We start from the raw sequence: 17,694 nt of genomic DNA on the forward strand, positions 1-17,694 counted from the left end.
ATGGCCTCAGGTGGCAGTGCAGGCCACTCACACCAGTGACAACACAGACTCCAACATCCGCATGGCCTTTGGTGGGAACTTGGACCATGGACATCAACCCAGACCCCAGCTGCAGTAGGGCCATGATTTAGTTGTTTGAAACACTACCTATTTCTTTATTTTCATGTAACCAAGCTGTTTTTAAGTTTACCTTTTTGTTTGAGGCAGGGTTTCCTGTATCAAAGGATGGCTTCAGACTTGCTGTGTAACTGAGGATGACCTTTACTTCTGAGTCTCCTGTTGGATTTTCAGCAGTGTGCTACCATGTCCGGTGTTAGGTCCTGCTGTGGATGGAACCCTAGGCTTCATGTATGCTAGCAAGCACTCTGCCAATTGAACAATATCCCTAACTTCATCTTCAAAATTAATTTTATTTGTTCTGAGATAGTCTTACTGTGTAACCCAGAACAGTTTCAAACAGTGATCTTCCTGTGTCAACGTACCACTGTGCCCCTTGAAAAAAAATCTGCCCATTTTCACAGATATATTTGCTTGTTTTAGGTGATAGTTTCTCACTATGTATGTATGGCTAGCTTGCCTAGAACTCACTTTGTACACCAGACAAACCTCAAACTTGTGATACTTCTGAGTCACTTTCCTAAGTACTGGGATTACAGATGTGTACAGCTATAAAGATGCCTGGCACATCTTTATAAATGTTAAAAATGCATTCCAACTTCTGATTGTTGTAGTAAAGCTGCGTGTGGACTGGGGTCTGTAATATATAAGTCTTTTTTATAGTGTGTGTATGATGAGAGTGTGAGTATGCGTGTGTCCATGTCATGGTGCATGTATTGAGGTCAGAAGACAACTTTCAGGAGTCAGTTCCTTCTACTTTTTTGAGGCATTATCTCTCTGGTTTCTGCCACATCATGTAGTCCTGGCTAGGTGGCCCATTAGCTTTCAGGTGATTCTTGTGTTTCTGTCTCTTGTCTTGGTATACAAATGCTGGTATTACTTACAGATGCATGCCACTGCATCCAGCTTATTTATATGGGTTTCAGGGATAAAACTAAGGTTGTCAGGTTTGTGTGACAGCCTTTTTATCTGCTGAACCATCCTGCTGGTCCTGAATTAATTTTTCTTCTTTCTTAATCTTTTTTTTGTTTTGTTTTTTTGAGACAGGATTTCTCTGTGTGACAGTCCTGGCTGTCCTGGAACTCATTTTGTAGACCAGGCTGGCCTAGAACTCAGAGATCTGCTTGCCTCTGCCTTCCAAGTAATGAGATTAAAGGCATGCACTACTACCACCAGGCTCCAGATCATTTTTTCATAGTGTTGGGAAACAGCTGCATTTGACCTGACTATGTCTATTACAGGGCTCTTTCTTTCTGGACCTCTGTAGCCTGGAGCCTTCAACCAGGAAGAGACATCTTTGTCATTCATGTTTGTATCTTTATGAGTCTATTTGCCAGTTATGAAGAGTTCTGTAATAAAAGGCAAAGTTCATCTTGCCATATTGCATTGTAGTACTTGGATATCATTTGAAATGTTTATGCTCATCAGCATTAAATTGGGAGTGTTTATTAATCTTATAACTAGATCTTAGTTACTGTTTTATACAATTTTAAATATTTTATCAATGTGTTGGAATTCCTTTGTAATCTTTTGAAATTTTAATTTAAGGATTTAAAATTTTTATTCTAAGACTAATTTTATTAGACTGCCACAGTGGTCCAGTGCAGTGAAAGTTATCTCTTTGTCAAGAGGATTGGCTTTTAAATTCTCCCCTGGGAATTGATGTGCCCTTAAAATGGAGACCATACCAGATGTCAGTGGGAATGTAGTGGAGAATTGCTGTTAAAGGAGACTTCTCAAGTCAGCTCTGTTGCCCTATCCTAGAATGCCCTATATAGAACAGGCTGGCTGGAATTCACAGAGATCCCTCTGCCTCTAGTCCCTGAGTGTTGAGATTAAAGGCATGTACCACCAAGTCTGGCTGTTTTGAGAATCTAATAATAAATACATAAAAAAAAATCCCTAGCCGGGCGGTGGTGGCGCACGCCTTTAATCCCAGCACTCGGGAGGCAGAGCCAGGCGGATCTCTGTGAGTTCGAGGCCAGCCTGGGCTACCAAGTGAGCTCCAGGAAAGGCGCAAAGCTACGCAGAGAAACCCTGTCTCGAAAAACCAAAAAAAAAAAAAAAAAAAATCCCTAACCCAGCCAGGTGGTGGTGACACACACCTTTAATTCCAGCACTTAGGAGGCAAAGGCAGGTGGATCTCTATGACGTTGAGGACAGCCTGGTCTACAGATCGAGTTCCAGGAAAGTCAGGGCTTCACAGAAAAACCTTGTCTCAAAAAACAAACAACCAAAATCCCTAACCCTGTGAGATAATGAATTCCTATTCTGGAGAAACATTGTCTATAACTTTTTTTCTCTGAAGTTAATCGCACAGAATTCTGCATTTAAATCTTGACCTTTTGTATGATAGTGAGAGCAATTAGTTATGTTTATGTAACTTAACCTTCTGTTTAGATCGCAGGTGAGAAGAAGTCGGCCCAGTGGCGAACTGTGGAGGGTGCATTGAAGGAACGAAGAAAGGCAGTTGATGAAGCTGCTGATGCCCTTCTCAAAGCCAAGTAATTACTCATGGACTTTAGCAAGTGATTAGGGCCTCCCGGTGACTGTCTTTGGGCTGGACTTGCTCTGTGTGATCTTTTACAAAAGAAGAGGCAGAGAAACCATTCCCTCACTTCTCCACCAGAGTGTGCTCTGAACTGGCCTCAGGAACAGGAAGACTTAACAGAATACATCCTATGAAGCATAACTAAGCTAAAATAAAATAAGTAGAAATGTTTATGAAGGAGCACATATAAGTGTCAGGTTTGTTGGGGGCTGGAGAGGTGGCTCAGTGGTCAAGAGCACTGGCTACTCTTCCAGAGGACCTGGGTTTAATTCCCATCACCCACATGGCAGCTCAAGATTGTAACTTTAGTTTCAGGGGTTCTGACACACTCACACAGACATATATGTAGACAAAACATCAATGCAGATTAAAAAAAAAATACATAAAAGTCAGATTTGCATTGGATTGTTGCTTAGATTTTATGTGTCTATTCAGTTGCCATGGTTCTGTTCTAATTTATAGATTTTAGTGGGATGATCAGTACAGTTTTATCAGAATTCAGAATATTTATCATAACAATTTGCTGGACCTACAAAAAGAGTTAATTTATTGAGCTATATGCTACCTTGACCTTTCTTCCCACAAATGGGCTAAAGCTAGTCTCTTAGTTTGGTTTCTGTTGCTATGGTAAAGACCCTGACCGAAAGCAGCTTGGGGAGGAAAGGGCTTATTTGTCTCACACATCTCAATCAGCAGTCCATCATTGACGGAAGTCAGAGCAGGAACTCAAGGAAGAAACTGAAGCAGAGGCAATGGAGGAACTTGCTTATTGCTTGCTCCTCATGGCTGGCTCAGCCTGGTTTCTTACGTACCCCAGGACCACCTGCCCAGGGATTGCACTACCCACAGTGGCCTGGGCTCTTCCATATCAATCATCAATCCAAAAAATGCTTCCCAGTCTGCTGGAGACGGATTTTCAGTTGAGGTTCTCTCTTAGATGACTCTAGCTTGGGCCAGGTTGACAACAAGCTAACCCAGCTCAGGTAAAGCACAGCAACTGATACAAGTCTTTGTTAAGTCTGTTATAAAGCCTGAATCTCATGCACCATGGCCTTGGGCTATTTCTATGTTATATTTTCATCAAAACTCTGAAGTTGGTAAGAATTCTACTGAACCCTACTATTTTTGTCTTTTTTTGCCCTCAGAGAAGAGTTAGAGAAGATGAAAAGTGTAATTGAAGATGCAAAGAAAAGAGAGGTGGCCGGGGCCAAACCTCATATAACTGCTGCAGAGGGAAAACTTCACACCCTGATAGTTGACCTGGATAATGTGGTCAAAAAGGTAGTTTCTGAAGTCTTCATAATATCTTATATTTTAAAGTATCTTAAAGCATTTCTAAGAATTCAGGAAAATAATAAGATTCCTACTATCTCCGTGATTTTTTTCATTGTAAATGTACTTATTGTAAAAAGGAAAAAAATAATAGTGGCAACTTATTCTCAAGTATGTGTGGGAGGATTGGTAGCAACATACGGGCACTTGCCTCTAAGTGCAGTGATCTGAATTGGGTTTTTGGGGTTCATTTAATGGAAGGAAAGAACAGATTCCCACAAGTTGTCAACTGACTTCTACTCACATCCTGTGATGCATGAATACCCACATATGCATAGGCATAATGCATGCTTTCACAAAAGAAATAAAAATACAAAGAAAGCCAGGCATGGTTGTGGACGCCTTTAATGCCAGCACTCAGGAGGCAGGTATATGGATCTGTGTGAGTTCGAGGCCAGCCTACTACCGAGGAGAACAGCTAGAGCTGTTAAACAGAGAAGTCCTATCTCAAAAATAGAAAGCAAAAAAAGGTAAACCAGAAGACAGGTGTAATTTCTGTTCTCTGATCTTCAGAGTTCTGTATTTGTTTGTAGCCTCCAGTCAGACTGGTTTCTCAGACTGTAGGTGGTGCTTTTTGTTCCGTTTAGCCAGAGGTCCCTTGTGTCTGCCTAGGTCCAGGCTGCGCAGTCAGAGGCTAAGGTGGTGTCTCAGTATCATGAACTTGTGGTCCAAGCCAGGGAAGACTTTAGAAAAGAGCTGGACAGTATCACTCCAGACATCACTTCTGGATGGAAAGGGATGAGTAAGTACAACTGATTTCCATTTTCTGTCTGATTTTAGCATCTAATCAACTAATCTAAACCTGCTTCAACTCCACGCTTTCAAGCTCAGTGCTTCTGGAAAGTCTCAATTGGTGTATTGTTTATCTCTGCCACGGCCGTAGCACATAGAACACTGCCATTACTCCTGTAGTTTTAGTCATGGTGAACTAGTGTCTAATTCTGTATGAGTTAAGATTCGTTTCTAATTTGCTACTCAGAGGTTAAAAATAGGATCCAAGTGAGGTAGAGTAATGTTTTAACATTAACTCTGTTAAGATATGTATGTATGTATGTATGTATGCTTATTCAAGTCATATGGTACTTAAAAAGTCTTTGGAATGGATTAATTAAGGCACACGAGAATTCTGTTAGCAACCCCAATTCTTCAAGCCTGTTCTCAAGATGTTACTCTGCTGTTTAAGCCTCCCCAGTGCTAGGGATTACAGGCATTCACTGCTGTGCCTAGGTGGAAAATTTATTCTTCTGAGATTATGAATTGAGGAATGGTTGATGCCTAAGGGCAGGGGAGTTAGCTAGAAGGTGGTTACATTTGCCAGGTGTGGTTGTGTGTACCTTCAGTCCCAGGACTTGGGAGGCAGAAGCTCATCTGGTCTACTTAATGAGTTCCAGGACAGCCAGGGCTACATAATGGGACCTTGTCTCAAAACCATAAAGTTAAGGTGCCATCGTCATCTGAGGGTGAACGGATATGGCCACCTATTGTGTGTACCAGGAACGTTGACATGACTAGGAAGATGCTATTGGTAGTTGTGTAGTAACTCACTTGTTGAACTGTGATGTACAGTGTAGTGGACTGGAAGATGTATATCCTCCTAACCCAGCATTTTAGCTCCTGTGTATTTGCTGAAGAAAACTCAGAGCAGTGCATTGAAGCACTGTTGTAAGAGCACAGAATTTGAGAGCTAGGGGTGTGGTTCAGTGGTCGAAGACTCCGAGCATGCAAGAGGCCCTGGGTTGGAGACTCAGCACTAACAAAAGGGCCTAGTATGGTGGCACACGCCTTTAATCCTACCACTTGGGAGGCAGAGACAGGTGGATCTCTGTGAGTTTGAGGTCCAGAGCAACTTAAGTTAGACTCGTACTCAAAAAAAAGGAAGGAAAGAAAAAAAATGTGGTGAGAGGATTAGGCTAGAGTGGTAGCTCAGTGGTAGAGCATTTAGCTAACATGTACAAGCCTTGAGTTTACTCCTCAGCATCAAAAAGAATTCAAAAGAAAGAAAGAGAAAACAGACAAATGTGCCTTATGTGTACTGGGATTGTATCCCAGTGAGCTGGGATTGTATCTCTCCAAAGTCTGGGCGGTATCGGCACATGTTGCCAAACCTGGTCACCTGGGTTCTATCCCCACGACCCAAATGGAGAAGTGAATATCAGTTCCTAAAAGTTGTTCTCTGATCTCCACACAGTTGCCATGGCACATCCCAACCCAAATAAATAAATAGATGTAATACTTTTTTAAAAAAAATATTAAAAACTAAAAATATAGAATAGGAGAGCACTAACATGAAGGTTATATCTTTATGTCAAGTATAAAAAAAGTGCTTGGGAGCCGGGCGGTGGTGGCGCACGCCTTTAATCCCAGCACTCGGGAGGCAGAGCCAGGCGGATCTCTGTGAGTTCGAGGCCAGCCTGGGCTACCAAGTGAGCTCCAGGAAAGGCGCAAAGCTATGCAGAGAAACCCTGTCTCGAAAAACCAAAAAAAAAAAAAAAAAAGTGCTTGGGGTCCCTATAGATGGATCAGCGGTTAAGAGTACTTTCTGCTCTTGCAGATACCCAGGTTTGGTTCCTAGCACACACATAGTAGCTCACACGTGTAACTTCAGTTGCAGGGGATCTGATGCTCTCTTCTGGCCTCTGCTGGCACCTGCATTCACGTAGTGCCCATAAACACTCATGAAAGCACACATATATCATACCTAAAAATAGACAGTATTTTTGAAAAGTATTTGGGACTGATAAAATCCAAATCAAGAGTCCATAAGCATATCTTTTTTATTGCTTGTAGACTTACAGCCCACACTGCTGTGTTCATGTGCCCTGTTACAGTCATCTCTTACATTGTTCTGCTTATGGACTATAGCCCACACTGCTGTATTCGTGTGCCCTGTTAAAATCATCTCTTAGATCAGGTGGTGGGCGCACACCTTTAATCCCAGCACTCGGAAGGCAGAGGCAGGTGGATCTCTGAGTTTGAGGCCAGCCTGGTCTACAGAGTGAGTTCCAGGAAAGGTGCAAAGGTACACAGAGAAACCCTGTCTCGAAAAACCAAAAAAAGAAAAAAGAAAAAAAAATCATCTCCTACATTGTCTCAAATTGGTCAGTTTTTCCTTTGACACAGAAACAGATCCTTTTAATGAGAAATCCTTATCTTTGAATTTAAAGCCAGTGGTCCTTAGCGAGCTTCATACTAGACACAGGCCTGGTTGTGCAGGCCTATAATCCCATGTATTTGAGGAGGCTGAGGCAAGAGGATTGCAGATTCCTGGGCTACAGGGTGAGTTTAAGACCAACTTAAGTAACTTAGGTCTGTCTCAACGTAAGGCTAAACTTTGGTTGTAGGAATAGCTTAGTGGTAGAGTGCTTGTCTAGTGTGCTTGAGGGCCTGGGATTTAGGTCCAGAGTTGCCAAGGGGAAAAAGAGAGAGAGAGCCAGTTGCTGAGGCTGGCAGCTGAGACCTCTTGTCACTGGTTCTGGAGAGTTTGTGATCATGATGAGGAGCATCATTTAAACTTCAGCAGTCATGGTTCTTGGGTTAATTTGCATAGGTTAAATGTAAATTTAATGTGAAGTTCCCTGTGAAGTCTTTCTAAGAACCTGCTATAATGCAGCTCTCGAGAAAAAGCAGAAAGGTAACAGGATCTGCGAAGACCGTCTCCAAGTTCCCCTGAAGAAAGCATTAATTCTCAGGCCTGGGATGGAGACACACTCTGTAAATGTATTTCTGACATTTGAAATAATAACAAAAATGAAAGAAAATTGTGTCCTCCAGGAAAATTGTTAGTTGATTTGCTGTGCTGAAACAGTGACAAATCCCTCCTAACTAGAACAACTTTTAATGTCAGCGGTTCTCTCGTTCTTTAAAATACTACATCGTACCTTGACGTATGTTGTCTCTGACTCTCTGTAAATATAGAAAATAAGCATTTTGCTTTCCAGTAATCTCTTTTCTTGATTCTTCTGGATTTTGCTATTTAATGATCGCTAACCAAAGTGTGCACCTTCTTTTTTTCAAACTATTCTTCTCTTTCTTTGTAGGTATTTCTGACCTAGGTGAGTAATTATGTTTATTTTATGTTTAATGGCATTTGAGTATACGATAATTCCTAATTGTACATTTTTGGCATCCATAGATGAATAGGAACAACTGTGTTAAATGATTGTAAGGCTGTAAATGTGAGCTACCTTTATGTATACACACAATATGGTCTCTGTTTTACTTATGATTTCAAAGAAGATCAAACATTGAAAAGTAAGAAAAAATACAGATAAAATCCCATGGTTTCTCCTGAGTTCATCAGTTATCAGATCCAGTTTTGTCTCATCTGTTTATAGCCTTCATGTCAAAGCAGATTCCAAATACATCTTTTCCTTGTAAATACTTTGTGTTTTTAAAAAGATAATCGGGCTGAAGGCGGTGGCGCATGCCTTTAATCTCAGCACTCGGGAGGCAGAGCCAGGCGGATCTCTGTGAGTTCAAGGCCAGCCTGGCCTACAGAGCCAGGACAGGCACCAAAACTACACGAAGAAACCCTGTCTCGAAATACCACCCCCCCCCCCGCCAAAAAAAAAAGCATAATCAGAATACCATTATTATGCTTAAGGTTTAATAATTCTCTAGTGCTGTTAAACATGCAGTGCCTTTCTATTTACGGAATTGTTGCTGGGCAGTGATGGCACACTCTCTAACTATATAACTGTTACATAACTCTCTATGTAGCCCTGGCTGTCCTGGAACTCGCTCAGTAGACCAGGCTGGCCTCTTAACTCACAGAGATCCACCTGGCTCTGCCTCCTCACTGCTGGGATTAAAGGCATGCACCACCATTGCCTGGCTAAGAATTTTTACTTACAATATTTTATCAACACCAGAATTTAGAGATAGATGCTCCCTACATTGAAATTATCTAGGGGGTCTCAGTGCTTGCTTTTTTGCTTTTCAACTTGCATTTTGATGAATCAATCACTTACCATAAGAATTGCCCCATATTTTGTTTTTTATGGCAGGAGACTTTATTCCTCACCTTTAGTAAATGTTGGAATACTTGTGAAATTACCTCCCCCCAAACAACAAATCACACTGCTTGAGTGTGTGCTTAACTGATCTTCTGACATGAATATCAGAAAAGATCACAGGTGATCGATCCTCTTGGGCATTATTGGTCCCAGATTACTGTTGTAGGGAGTGTGCAGTCAAGGAAAGGGACGGGCAGCTGGAGAGAGAGCTCACTGGCTAAGAGCACAGGTTGCTCTTGCAGAGACCCACACAGAGGTTTACAGCTATCTGTAAGTCCAGTTTCAGGCACACATGTGATACACAGATATACACACAGGCAAAACACCCATACACAGAAAATAAAAATTAAAAAAAAAAAATCCAAGAAACAAAGCCAAGACTCCTTAGTTTTAGCAGAAAGTAGTTCTTTTACTTTAAAATTTTTTAAATTATTTTATGTCTTTGAGTGTGTTCATCTACAGGTGTGTCTGTACCATAGGCATGCCCTGGTACCTATGGAGGCCAGAGGAAGGTCTCCACTTTGCCTAGAACTGGAGTTATATATGGTTATGAACCTGATGTGGCTGCTGGGAATCAAACCCAGTTCCTATGAAAGAGCAGCCAGTGTTCTTAACCTCTGTGCCATCTCTCCAGCCCTGCAGACTACTTCTTTACACTTAGTTACTTGTGTGTGTGTGTGTGTGGGGGGGGGGGTGGTCAGAGGAGAACTGTGGGGTTGGTTTCCTTCTGAGGATTTGTTAGGGCTAGCATAGTTCTGCATAAAATGCCGTGTAATGATGATTGTATCTACAAGCTTTGTTTGTAGAAGTGAAGTTATAGCAAGTTAGAGTGCCCGTATAGGGGAAGTTCAGATCACAGACACGATTGGGTTTCTGGAAAAGAGCTGTGTGTGCTGCCTTGGGACCCACCTAGTTATTATTTTGCTTGGAACTGACCAAGCTTTAGTTGCTGGACACTAGCTCTTAATCTCTAGTGTTGGCGACTTTCTGCCTTACAATTTCTGTGACGTCATTAACATTTTGATGTTACCTGTCTAGCTGACAAGCTCTCTGTCGATGACCTGAACTCGCTGATTGCTCACGCCCATCGTCGCATCGATCAGCTCAACAGAGAGCTAGCACAGCAGAAAGCCACGGAGAAGCAGCACATCGAGCTAGCCCTGGAAAGGCAAAAGCTAGAAGAAAAGCGGGCCTTTGATTCTGCAGTGGCAAAAGCATTGGAGCGCCACAGGGGTGAAATACAGGCTGAGCAGGACAGAAAGGTAGCGGAGAAGAGAGCAACCTGCCATTTACAGTTAACCTGACTTGTTTCCAGAGATCACTGTGGCCGTCCCAGCTGTAGTAGATGTAATTCATGCCAAGCCATCGTTAAAGTGGCATTTAGGCCTTTTTTTCCCCTCTGAATCAGAATTTCTAAGATAGGCTTGATCTAGTTGACTTCCTTTCTGCTGAGCAGATACCGAAGTGTAAGTGATCAGGCGCTGGGATGCAGGGTCTCTGTTTCCTCCTGTGCAGCCTCTTGTCCTCTAACACCATGCTGAAAGAATCTCTCTTGAACTCGCAGTCTGTTCTTGCCAGTGATGTTAGTGGGGATGCTTGTTCTAAGGGGAATAAACAGCTCCATTTGCCGTCCTTTTTGGCTGTATTATGTATCAAATCTGGTATCCGGAGACTCATTTAGGTACTGTCCACCCCATCCTAACAGCTCTCACATTCCGTCTGCATCCGTAGTAAATTCCAAACCTGTTTGCTTTTGTTTTCTGCCTTAGTCTAGGTTATCATCTTAACAGTTTTCTCGGGGTGTTATGGCGTAGCCCTGCTGGCTTAGAATTATAGCGGTCCCCTGTACCTTTATTTGTTTGTTTCCAATAGGATCTTGTTATGTAGCCACAGCTGATAGGAACTCATGGCTGTAGACTTGCCTTATCCCAAATTTCTGGTTTACAGTATGAGCCCAAAAGTTCAAATTCTTAAACACCCCCCAAAGACTCTTAATTACATACTTGCCTCTTGAAAGCCCATTCGTTTGCCTGGATATTGTTTGTTTTTTGTTTTCTCTATGCACTATGTCTTTTTCACTGGGACCTTTGTGCTGTGTGCTCCCATCATCTGGCTCTTCCCTTATACCGTGGTGCTACACGTCAGTGTCACTGTCTCAGCCATGCCCCTCCAGTCCCTTCAATTTCCAACAGCTCCTGTGGATCGCTTTCTGCCCTATTGCTGTTTACAGGGGAAGTGGGCAGAGGAGGTTGGGTGGGAGTTAAGGCTTTACAGCAGGCCTCCTGCTCCTATTCATTCTTGTAAACAGGTATTCCAATCTCAAATGTGTTCCTGTGTGTGCACTGTCTGAGCATTCATGGATCCAGGCAGACACGGCCTGTGAGGCCCAGGGCTGGTCTGAAATGTTCACACACTGCCTGCCAGGATTCACTGACTCACTATGCTAACTCCAAGAAAAGATGAGTTCATGTTCACAGCAATTTGTATTGATGTGTAGTAGAACACATGGCTAACTGTTAAGCAGGATGGAGCATTTCCTAACTTGTTTTGATTTGGCCCATGTTGAGCCTAAATTCACGTGAAAGTAAGCTGCTGGCAGTTTCTTTGTTTAAAAGAAGTTAGTAACTGCTGGGTACTAATTTTTGAAATGATTTTTCAAAGTTGGCACTGTCACCACGGAGAAGGTGGAAACATGAACATAGGCAGTTATGACTAAACTGTGTTGGAACCCAGCTTGAATTTGGTTTCTTTCCTCTAAGTTCTGGACTGAGTTACTTTCTGTGGACTGTATGGTTCAGCAAAGAATGGCGTTTGTTTCTGTGTCAGGGCCCACTTGGCAGTGCACAAAGCTTGACGCCAGAGACCCATGTTTGAAAGATGATTTTTGGTGTAGTTACGTGACCTTGTTTGACATGCTTTTAGATGTTCAGCTTTGTGGCTCATGTTAAAAGTTGGATAACTGTATACTTATGCCTGGCACATTAAGTGGGTTCACGTCAAAATGGCTGTCATTATCCTACTAACTGATCTTTCCCTTTTCCTAAATGTACATACGGCACGTTGAGAACTAACCATCACTGGGTTTGGTTGCTCAGGTAGAGGAAGTCAGAGATGCCATGGAGAATGAAATGAGGACCCAGCTTCGACGACAGGCAGCTGCCCACACCGATCATTTACGAGATGTCCTCAAGGTGCAAGAACAAGAGCTCAAGTATGAATTTGAGCAGGTAAGGACCTGTGCTGAGGCTTCAACCCTTTCCTCCCCATCTCCACTTGCACTGTTACGAGCTCTCCTTCCCTTTCTTTTCATTTGTGGGTAGCAACTGGGCATGGAGCCCAGGACCTTACATGCTAAAGGCATGTTCTGTACAGCTGCACCATACTCTCTGCCTTTCTCCTTTAAGTGTACTCTGAGGTTAAGAAGAAGATTCAACCAAGCAGTGGTGCACGCCTTTAATCCCAGTACTCGGGAGGCAGAGGCAGGAGGATCTCTGTGAGTTCAAGACAGCCAAGTCTACAAAATGAGTTCCAGGATGGACAGGGCTGTTACAGAGAGAAACCCTGTCTCAGAAAACCAAAAAAGAAATAATAATAATAATAATAATAATAATAATAATAATAATAATAATAGATTGCCAGTGTTACCTAGCTTTGGTGGAATGTAGTTTTTGTTAGTTAATCTGAACAACCAATTTTTCATACATCAGGTATGCTGGTTTGTGATCAGATATGTTGACTTGATATGTTTGGGTGGCAGTATAAAAATTTCTCATTTTTAAAAGATTTATTTTTATTTATTTTATTTTCTGTATATGAATGTTTACTGAATGTATGGATGTGTACCATGTTCTTCCCTAGTGCCTACAGAGTCTAGAAGAAGGCATCTGATCCCTGGAACTGGAGTCACAGATGTTTATGAGCCACGGTGTGAGTGCTCTAGGAAGTGCTCCTACCTGCTGAGCCATTTCTCCAGCCTCGCTCCAGATTTCTGTTTGAGGAGGCAGTCAAAAGGCTTAACTAAAAGCTCCTCTTTTGCTGTCTGCTTCTTATATGTCCTATCAGAAAAAAAAGAAAGAAAAAAGCATGATCCAGAGCTAACCATGGTAGTGCACACCTTCAATCACAGCTCTTGGGAGGCAGAGGAGGGTTGAGTTTGAGGCCAGCCTGGTCTACATAGTGAGTTCCAGGACAGCCAGAACTACACTGAGAAACCTTGTCTTGAAAGACCAACATGAGTCAGTAAAAGTTTGAAACCTTATTTACTTTTATTTTTTTATGTGCAGTACTGTTTTGCCATGGGTGTCAGGTCCCCTGTACTGGAGCTACAAACACTTATGAGCTGCCATGTGGATGCTGGGAATTGAACCTGGGTCCTCTGGAAGAGCAGTCAGTGCTCTTAACTGCTGAGCCATCTCTCCAGCCCCCGTTTGAAACCTTATGTAGAACATTGCAGCTGATTTTTGTTTGTTTGTTTGAAGAGGTATCTTATGAGTATTTTGCTTGTGTGTGTGTCAGTGTGCCACATGAGTACCTGGTGCTTGAGGATATGAGAAGGCATTGGATCCCTTGGAACTGGAGTTAGGAATGTAAGTGGCATTGTGGGTGCTGGGAATTGAACATGGGTCCTCTGCAAGAACAGAGGTTCTTTACACAGAGCCATCTCTCCAGCCCCTTAGAAGCAGCTATTTGGAAGGTCTATCTATCTATCTATCTATCTATCTATCTATCTATCTATCTATCTATCTATCTATCTATCTATCTATCTATCTATCTATTTTATATTTACCTTAGACTGCTTCTCTCTATGTAGCCCTGGCTGGTCTGGAATTTGTTATGTAGACCAGACTGGCTGGAACTCACTTACTTCTGCCTTCCAGGTGCTAGAATTAAAGGTGTGTCACCACCCCGGCTATGTGTTTGAGATTTTTAAAAGCTTTTTTTTTTTTAACCTCAAAGTTTGTAGTTTCTGGCAGACAAGAATCTAGTTTAAGTGGCAAGCATAGCGGTAGCATTAATTGTCTGTACACATCTGCGTTTTATTTCAGGGCATGTCTGAGAAACTGTCTGAGCAGGAATTAGAGTTCCGTCGTCGCAGTCAAGAACAAGTTGACAACTTTACTCTAGACATCAACACAGCCTATGCCAGGCTGAGAGGAATTGAGCAGGCTGTTCAGAGTGAGTTTCCTTTCATATACTCAGTCCTACCCTGTACAGTTTCTCAGGATAATTTCTTAAGAGAATAATAGGGGGCATGTATCCACTCCACCATATGATACTTGTTTCTTGGATTTGACAAGTTTAAACAGACTTCTGAGAAGAAATTGGAAAAAGGATCTAAAAGTTATATTGAAATAACATATATGACACAGATTTTCATATATTTCATATATTTCACAGATTTTATACCATTTTCAAGGTATTTTCCCTCTTATACTGTAGGGTTATCTGGAGGGGTGGTTTACTGTTGTGATGGTAGTTATGATGAGGCCTGTGTGCCACATGAAAGTGATACATCTTCACCTCAAGCACAGTCATAAAGTGGGCTTCTTAGGATGTCCTAGAATCCTCTGTCATCTGGCAATAAAAGTAAGCACAACACTTAGGGAATGTCATAGTCGAGTTCATTAAGTTTTTTTGTTAAAATACTTTAAAATTAGTTTGTTTTTATGTATGTGAGTATGTTGCTTGCATGTACACCACATGTGAGCCCAAGGAAGCCAGAAGAGGGTGTAGGATCCCCTGGGACTAGAGTCACAGACAGTCTTGAACCACTGTGTGGGTGCTAGGAACCGAACCTGGCCATCTGGAAGGAAGAGCAGCCAGTGCTCTTTATCACTGAGTCATCTCTCTAACTCCTAGTTCATTAAGTTTTTTTTTTGGAATCTTTGTGTTTCTTGAAATTCTTGGCCTAAGGCTGGGCATTGGTGTCGCAAGCCTTTAATCCCAGCGCTTGGGAAGGAGGCACAGGCAGGTGGATCTCTCTGAGTTCAAGGCCATCCTGGTCTACAGAGCAAGTTCCAGGACAGCCAGTGCTACACAGAGGAATCCTGTCATTTGACTGCCCCGCCCCCAAACCTCCAGATATAGTGCCATATGCCTTTAATTCCAGCACTCAGTTAGCAGAGACAGGCAGATCTTTGTGAGTTCAAGAACAGCCTGGTCTGCATAGAGAGTTAACAAATAGCCAGGGCTACATCCTCTGACCAAAAAAAGATCTTTTGCCAATATGAGTGACTTTGGCCTCCTCTTTGGAAAGGCCCCTTTGTCCTGGATCACAGGAGGATGGGAACTTGGCTGTGCTGTGCTGTGCACTCGCATCCTCCCAGGATTTTCAGTGTCAGTAGATAGGTCCTCAGCAAGCTGTCCTCTCTTGCTGCCTGTGAAAGGACTAGCTTTGGCTTGTTAACTTGTGGATGTATATTATTGAAGGTACATCTGGGAGGTGTGTATGAGGAAGACAGAAAAGCGTCTTTTTTGCTTTTTTTGGTTTGTTTTTTGTAGGTCATGCAGTTGCTGAAGAAGAAGCCAGAAAAGCCCACCAGCTCTGGCTTTCAGTGGAGGCATTAAAGTACAGCATGAAGACTTCATCTGCAGAGATGCCTACCATCCCACTGGGGAGTGCAGTTGAGGCCATCCGAGTCAGCTGTTCCGATAATGAATTTACCCAGGCTTTAACTGCAGCCATTCCTCCAGAATCCCTGACCCGGGGGGTATACAGTGAAGAAACCCTAAGAGCCCGTTTCTATGCTGTTCAAAAGCTAGCCCGAAGGGTAGCGATGATTGACGAAACCAGAAATAGCCTGTACCAATACTTTCTTTCCTACTTGCAGTCCCTACTCCTGTTCCCGCCTAAGCAGCTGAAGCCACCGCCAGAGCTCTACCCTGAGGATATAAACACATTTAAATTGCTCTCATATGCCTCCTACTGTATTGAGCATGGTGACCTGGAGCTGGCAGCAAAGTTTGTCAATCAGCTAAAAGGGGAGTCCAGAAGAGTGGCACAGGACTGGCTGAAGGAGGCCCGAATGACCCTAGAAACTAAGCAGATAGTGGAGATCCTGACTGCCTACGCCAGCGCCGTAGGAATAGGAACCACTCAAGTGCAGCAAGAGTAAGGCCTAGGAAGAGTTGTGTAATGTCATATTTCATGTCAAAGAAAATCAGCATTGGTATCTGCAGGGTTTGCAACAAGGGTCCCAGAATTGTCTAGAAGTGAGCAGGGTCTAAGTCCTGTGCAAGATGTCCACACCTGTTGCATTTACCATCCTGACACTGCTATCATGCCAATGAACTCCAGGAGGCTCTATTTGCAGCTTGTGTAACACTTCTGTTTTTCAGGTTTTACTGATCAGGCTTGTGAGCCACTCAAAATAATGTTTGTGATCCTACTATTGATTCTGCCCTTGGAGCAAACTGAATAAAGCAACACAGTGAAAACCGAGTATTCTATCCCTTTTCAAAAGTGCCATTTCCAGTTTGGTGTGTGAGCAGAGAGCTTCCATGAGAAGCAGCCAGTGGTAGGAACTTGTGGCCACAGTTTCAAGCCTGTGACCTGGGTAACCTGACGTCCAAGGCCTGCTGCTTTGGCTTTGAATGTCTGAGTGAATGGATCTCCTCCTGATGGTCAAAATCAAGAGTGATATAGAAGCCACATGCCAGTATTTATAGTTGGGGATCTAGCACTCAGTGATTGAAAACACAGGAAGTAGTCTGCATCCCGAGCTGTTCTGATAGCCTCCCACAGGAAGAGTTGTGTTCCTGGGACCCAGCACACACGCATCTGTACTCTGCTCACCAATCCTGCTGTGCTGCTGTTTCCCAGGACCTGGGCTGCAGAGCTTCAGTAGATGGAGGATATGAACCTGGAATCTGAATCCATCCAGACTGCCAGTGAATTCTGAGTTTGGCACAATTGCCATAGTGAAGAAACATTAAATTCTTACTTTTTGACTTAATTCTTAGACCCTAAAGACTACCATCTCTACAAAAAAACCTGCCAGTTTTTTTACTTTATATAGGGGTGTTTGTTTATAAAATTAAGGAGAACTTTTATGCTGAGTGACATACCTACAAAGCACAAGAGTGTTTTCTCTATTATATTTCTAGTTGTACACCTAAAGCCTCTCAAAATGGGTATATTGAGGTCTTTGCACAGCACTGGCCTTGCCCTTTGGTTTGGTATATCCTGGGTCATGTTCAGCCTGAGCTGATAATGCTATTCAAGCGCTATCTGATTGGAGCACCTGCATGTGGATTGCCCTGTTTGAAGGTAGAGGCACTGTGGGCACCTACGTGGAGCTGTAAAGTTTATACTATGAGTTAATGGACCATCTACTTCCCTACTCCTACCTCTAAGAGTAGGATTAAATCTCAAAAGTACAATTATTTGTAAAATGTGTTTGTCATGTAATCTGAGCGTTTCTATTCTAATCACAAGAATATAATAGATTGTAAGGAAATCAGTTTCTCTTGGAACCCTGAAAAGCTTTCTTCACTTGTGACTATGTCAATGTGGTTCATGCCTACAACCAAGTCAGGCCAGACAGGGCTACAAGGATTCTGCCTCAAAAACCCAAGCGGGATTGGGTGGGAGTCAAATGATAGGATTCTTTGAGCTCACCAGAAGCAAGCAACACAATAGCTCATTTTAGCTCTGTATGAAAGTAATGAAGACTGCAG

At 42.7% G+C, this 17,694-nt stretch overlaps 1 protein-coding gene across 14 annotated transcripts in view; it reads left to right on the forward strand.

The window, feature by feature from the left end:
* Positions 1-16,452, forward strand: part of Immt (inner membrane mitochondrial protein) — a 48,427-nt gene extending 31,975 nt beyond the window's left edge. For 7 of the 14 annotated variants that reach the window (XM_016009260.3, XM_016009263.3, XM_006990996.4 and 4 more), the window contains 8 exons: positions 2,518-2,621; positions 3,814-3,949; positions 4,613-4,742; positions 8,038-8,052; positions 10,054-10,277; positions 12,111-12,242; positions 14,061-14,190; positions 15,517-16,452. In XM_016009260.3, coding sequence (XP_015864746.1) covers positions 2,518-2,621; positions 3,814-3,949; positions 4,613-4,742; positions 8,038-8,052; positions 10,054-10,277; positions 12,111-12,242; positions 14,061-14,190; positions 15,517-16,130 — 1,485 coding nt within the window. In that variant the 3' untranslated portion in view covers positions 16,131-16,452. The remainder of the gene's footprint in view (positions 1-2,517; positions 2,622-3,813; positions 3,950-4,612; positions 4,743-8,037; positions 8,053-10,053; positions 10,278-12,110; positions 12,243-14,060; positions 14,191-15,516) is intronic. The other 7 variants (XM_016009265.3, XM_016009261.3, XM_042273453.2 and 4 more) reach the window with 1 other exon arrangement.
* Positions 16,453-17,694: the final 1,242 nt, after the last annotated feature.

The sequence above is a fragment of the Peromyscus maniculatus genome, chromosome 3, assembly GCF_049852395.1.
Source record: "Peromyscus maniculatus bairdii isolate BWxNUB_F1_BW_parent chromosome 3, HU_Pman_BW_mat_3.1, whole genome shotgun sequence".
Lineage (NCBI taxonomy): Eukaryota > Metazoa > Chordata > Mammalia > Rodentia > Cricetidae > Peromyscus > Peromyscus maniculatus.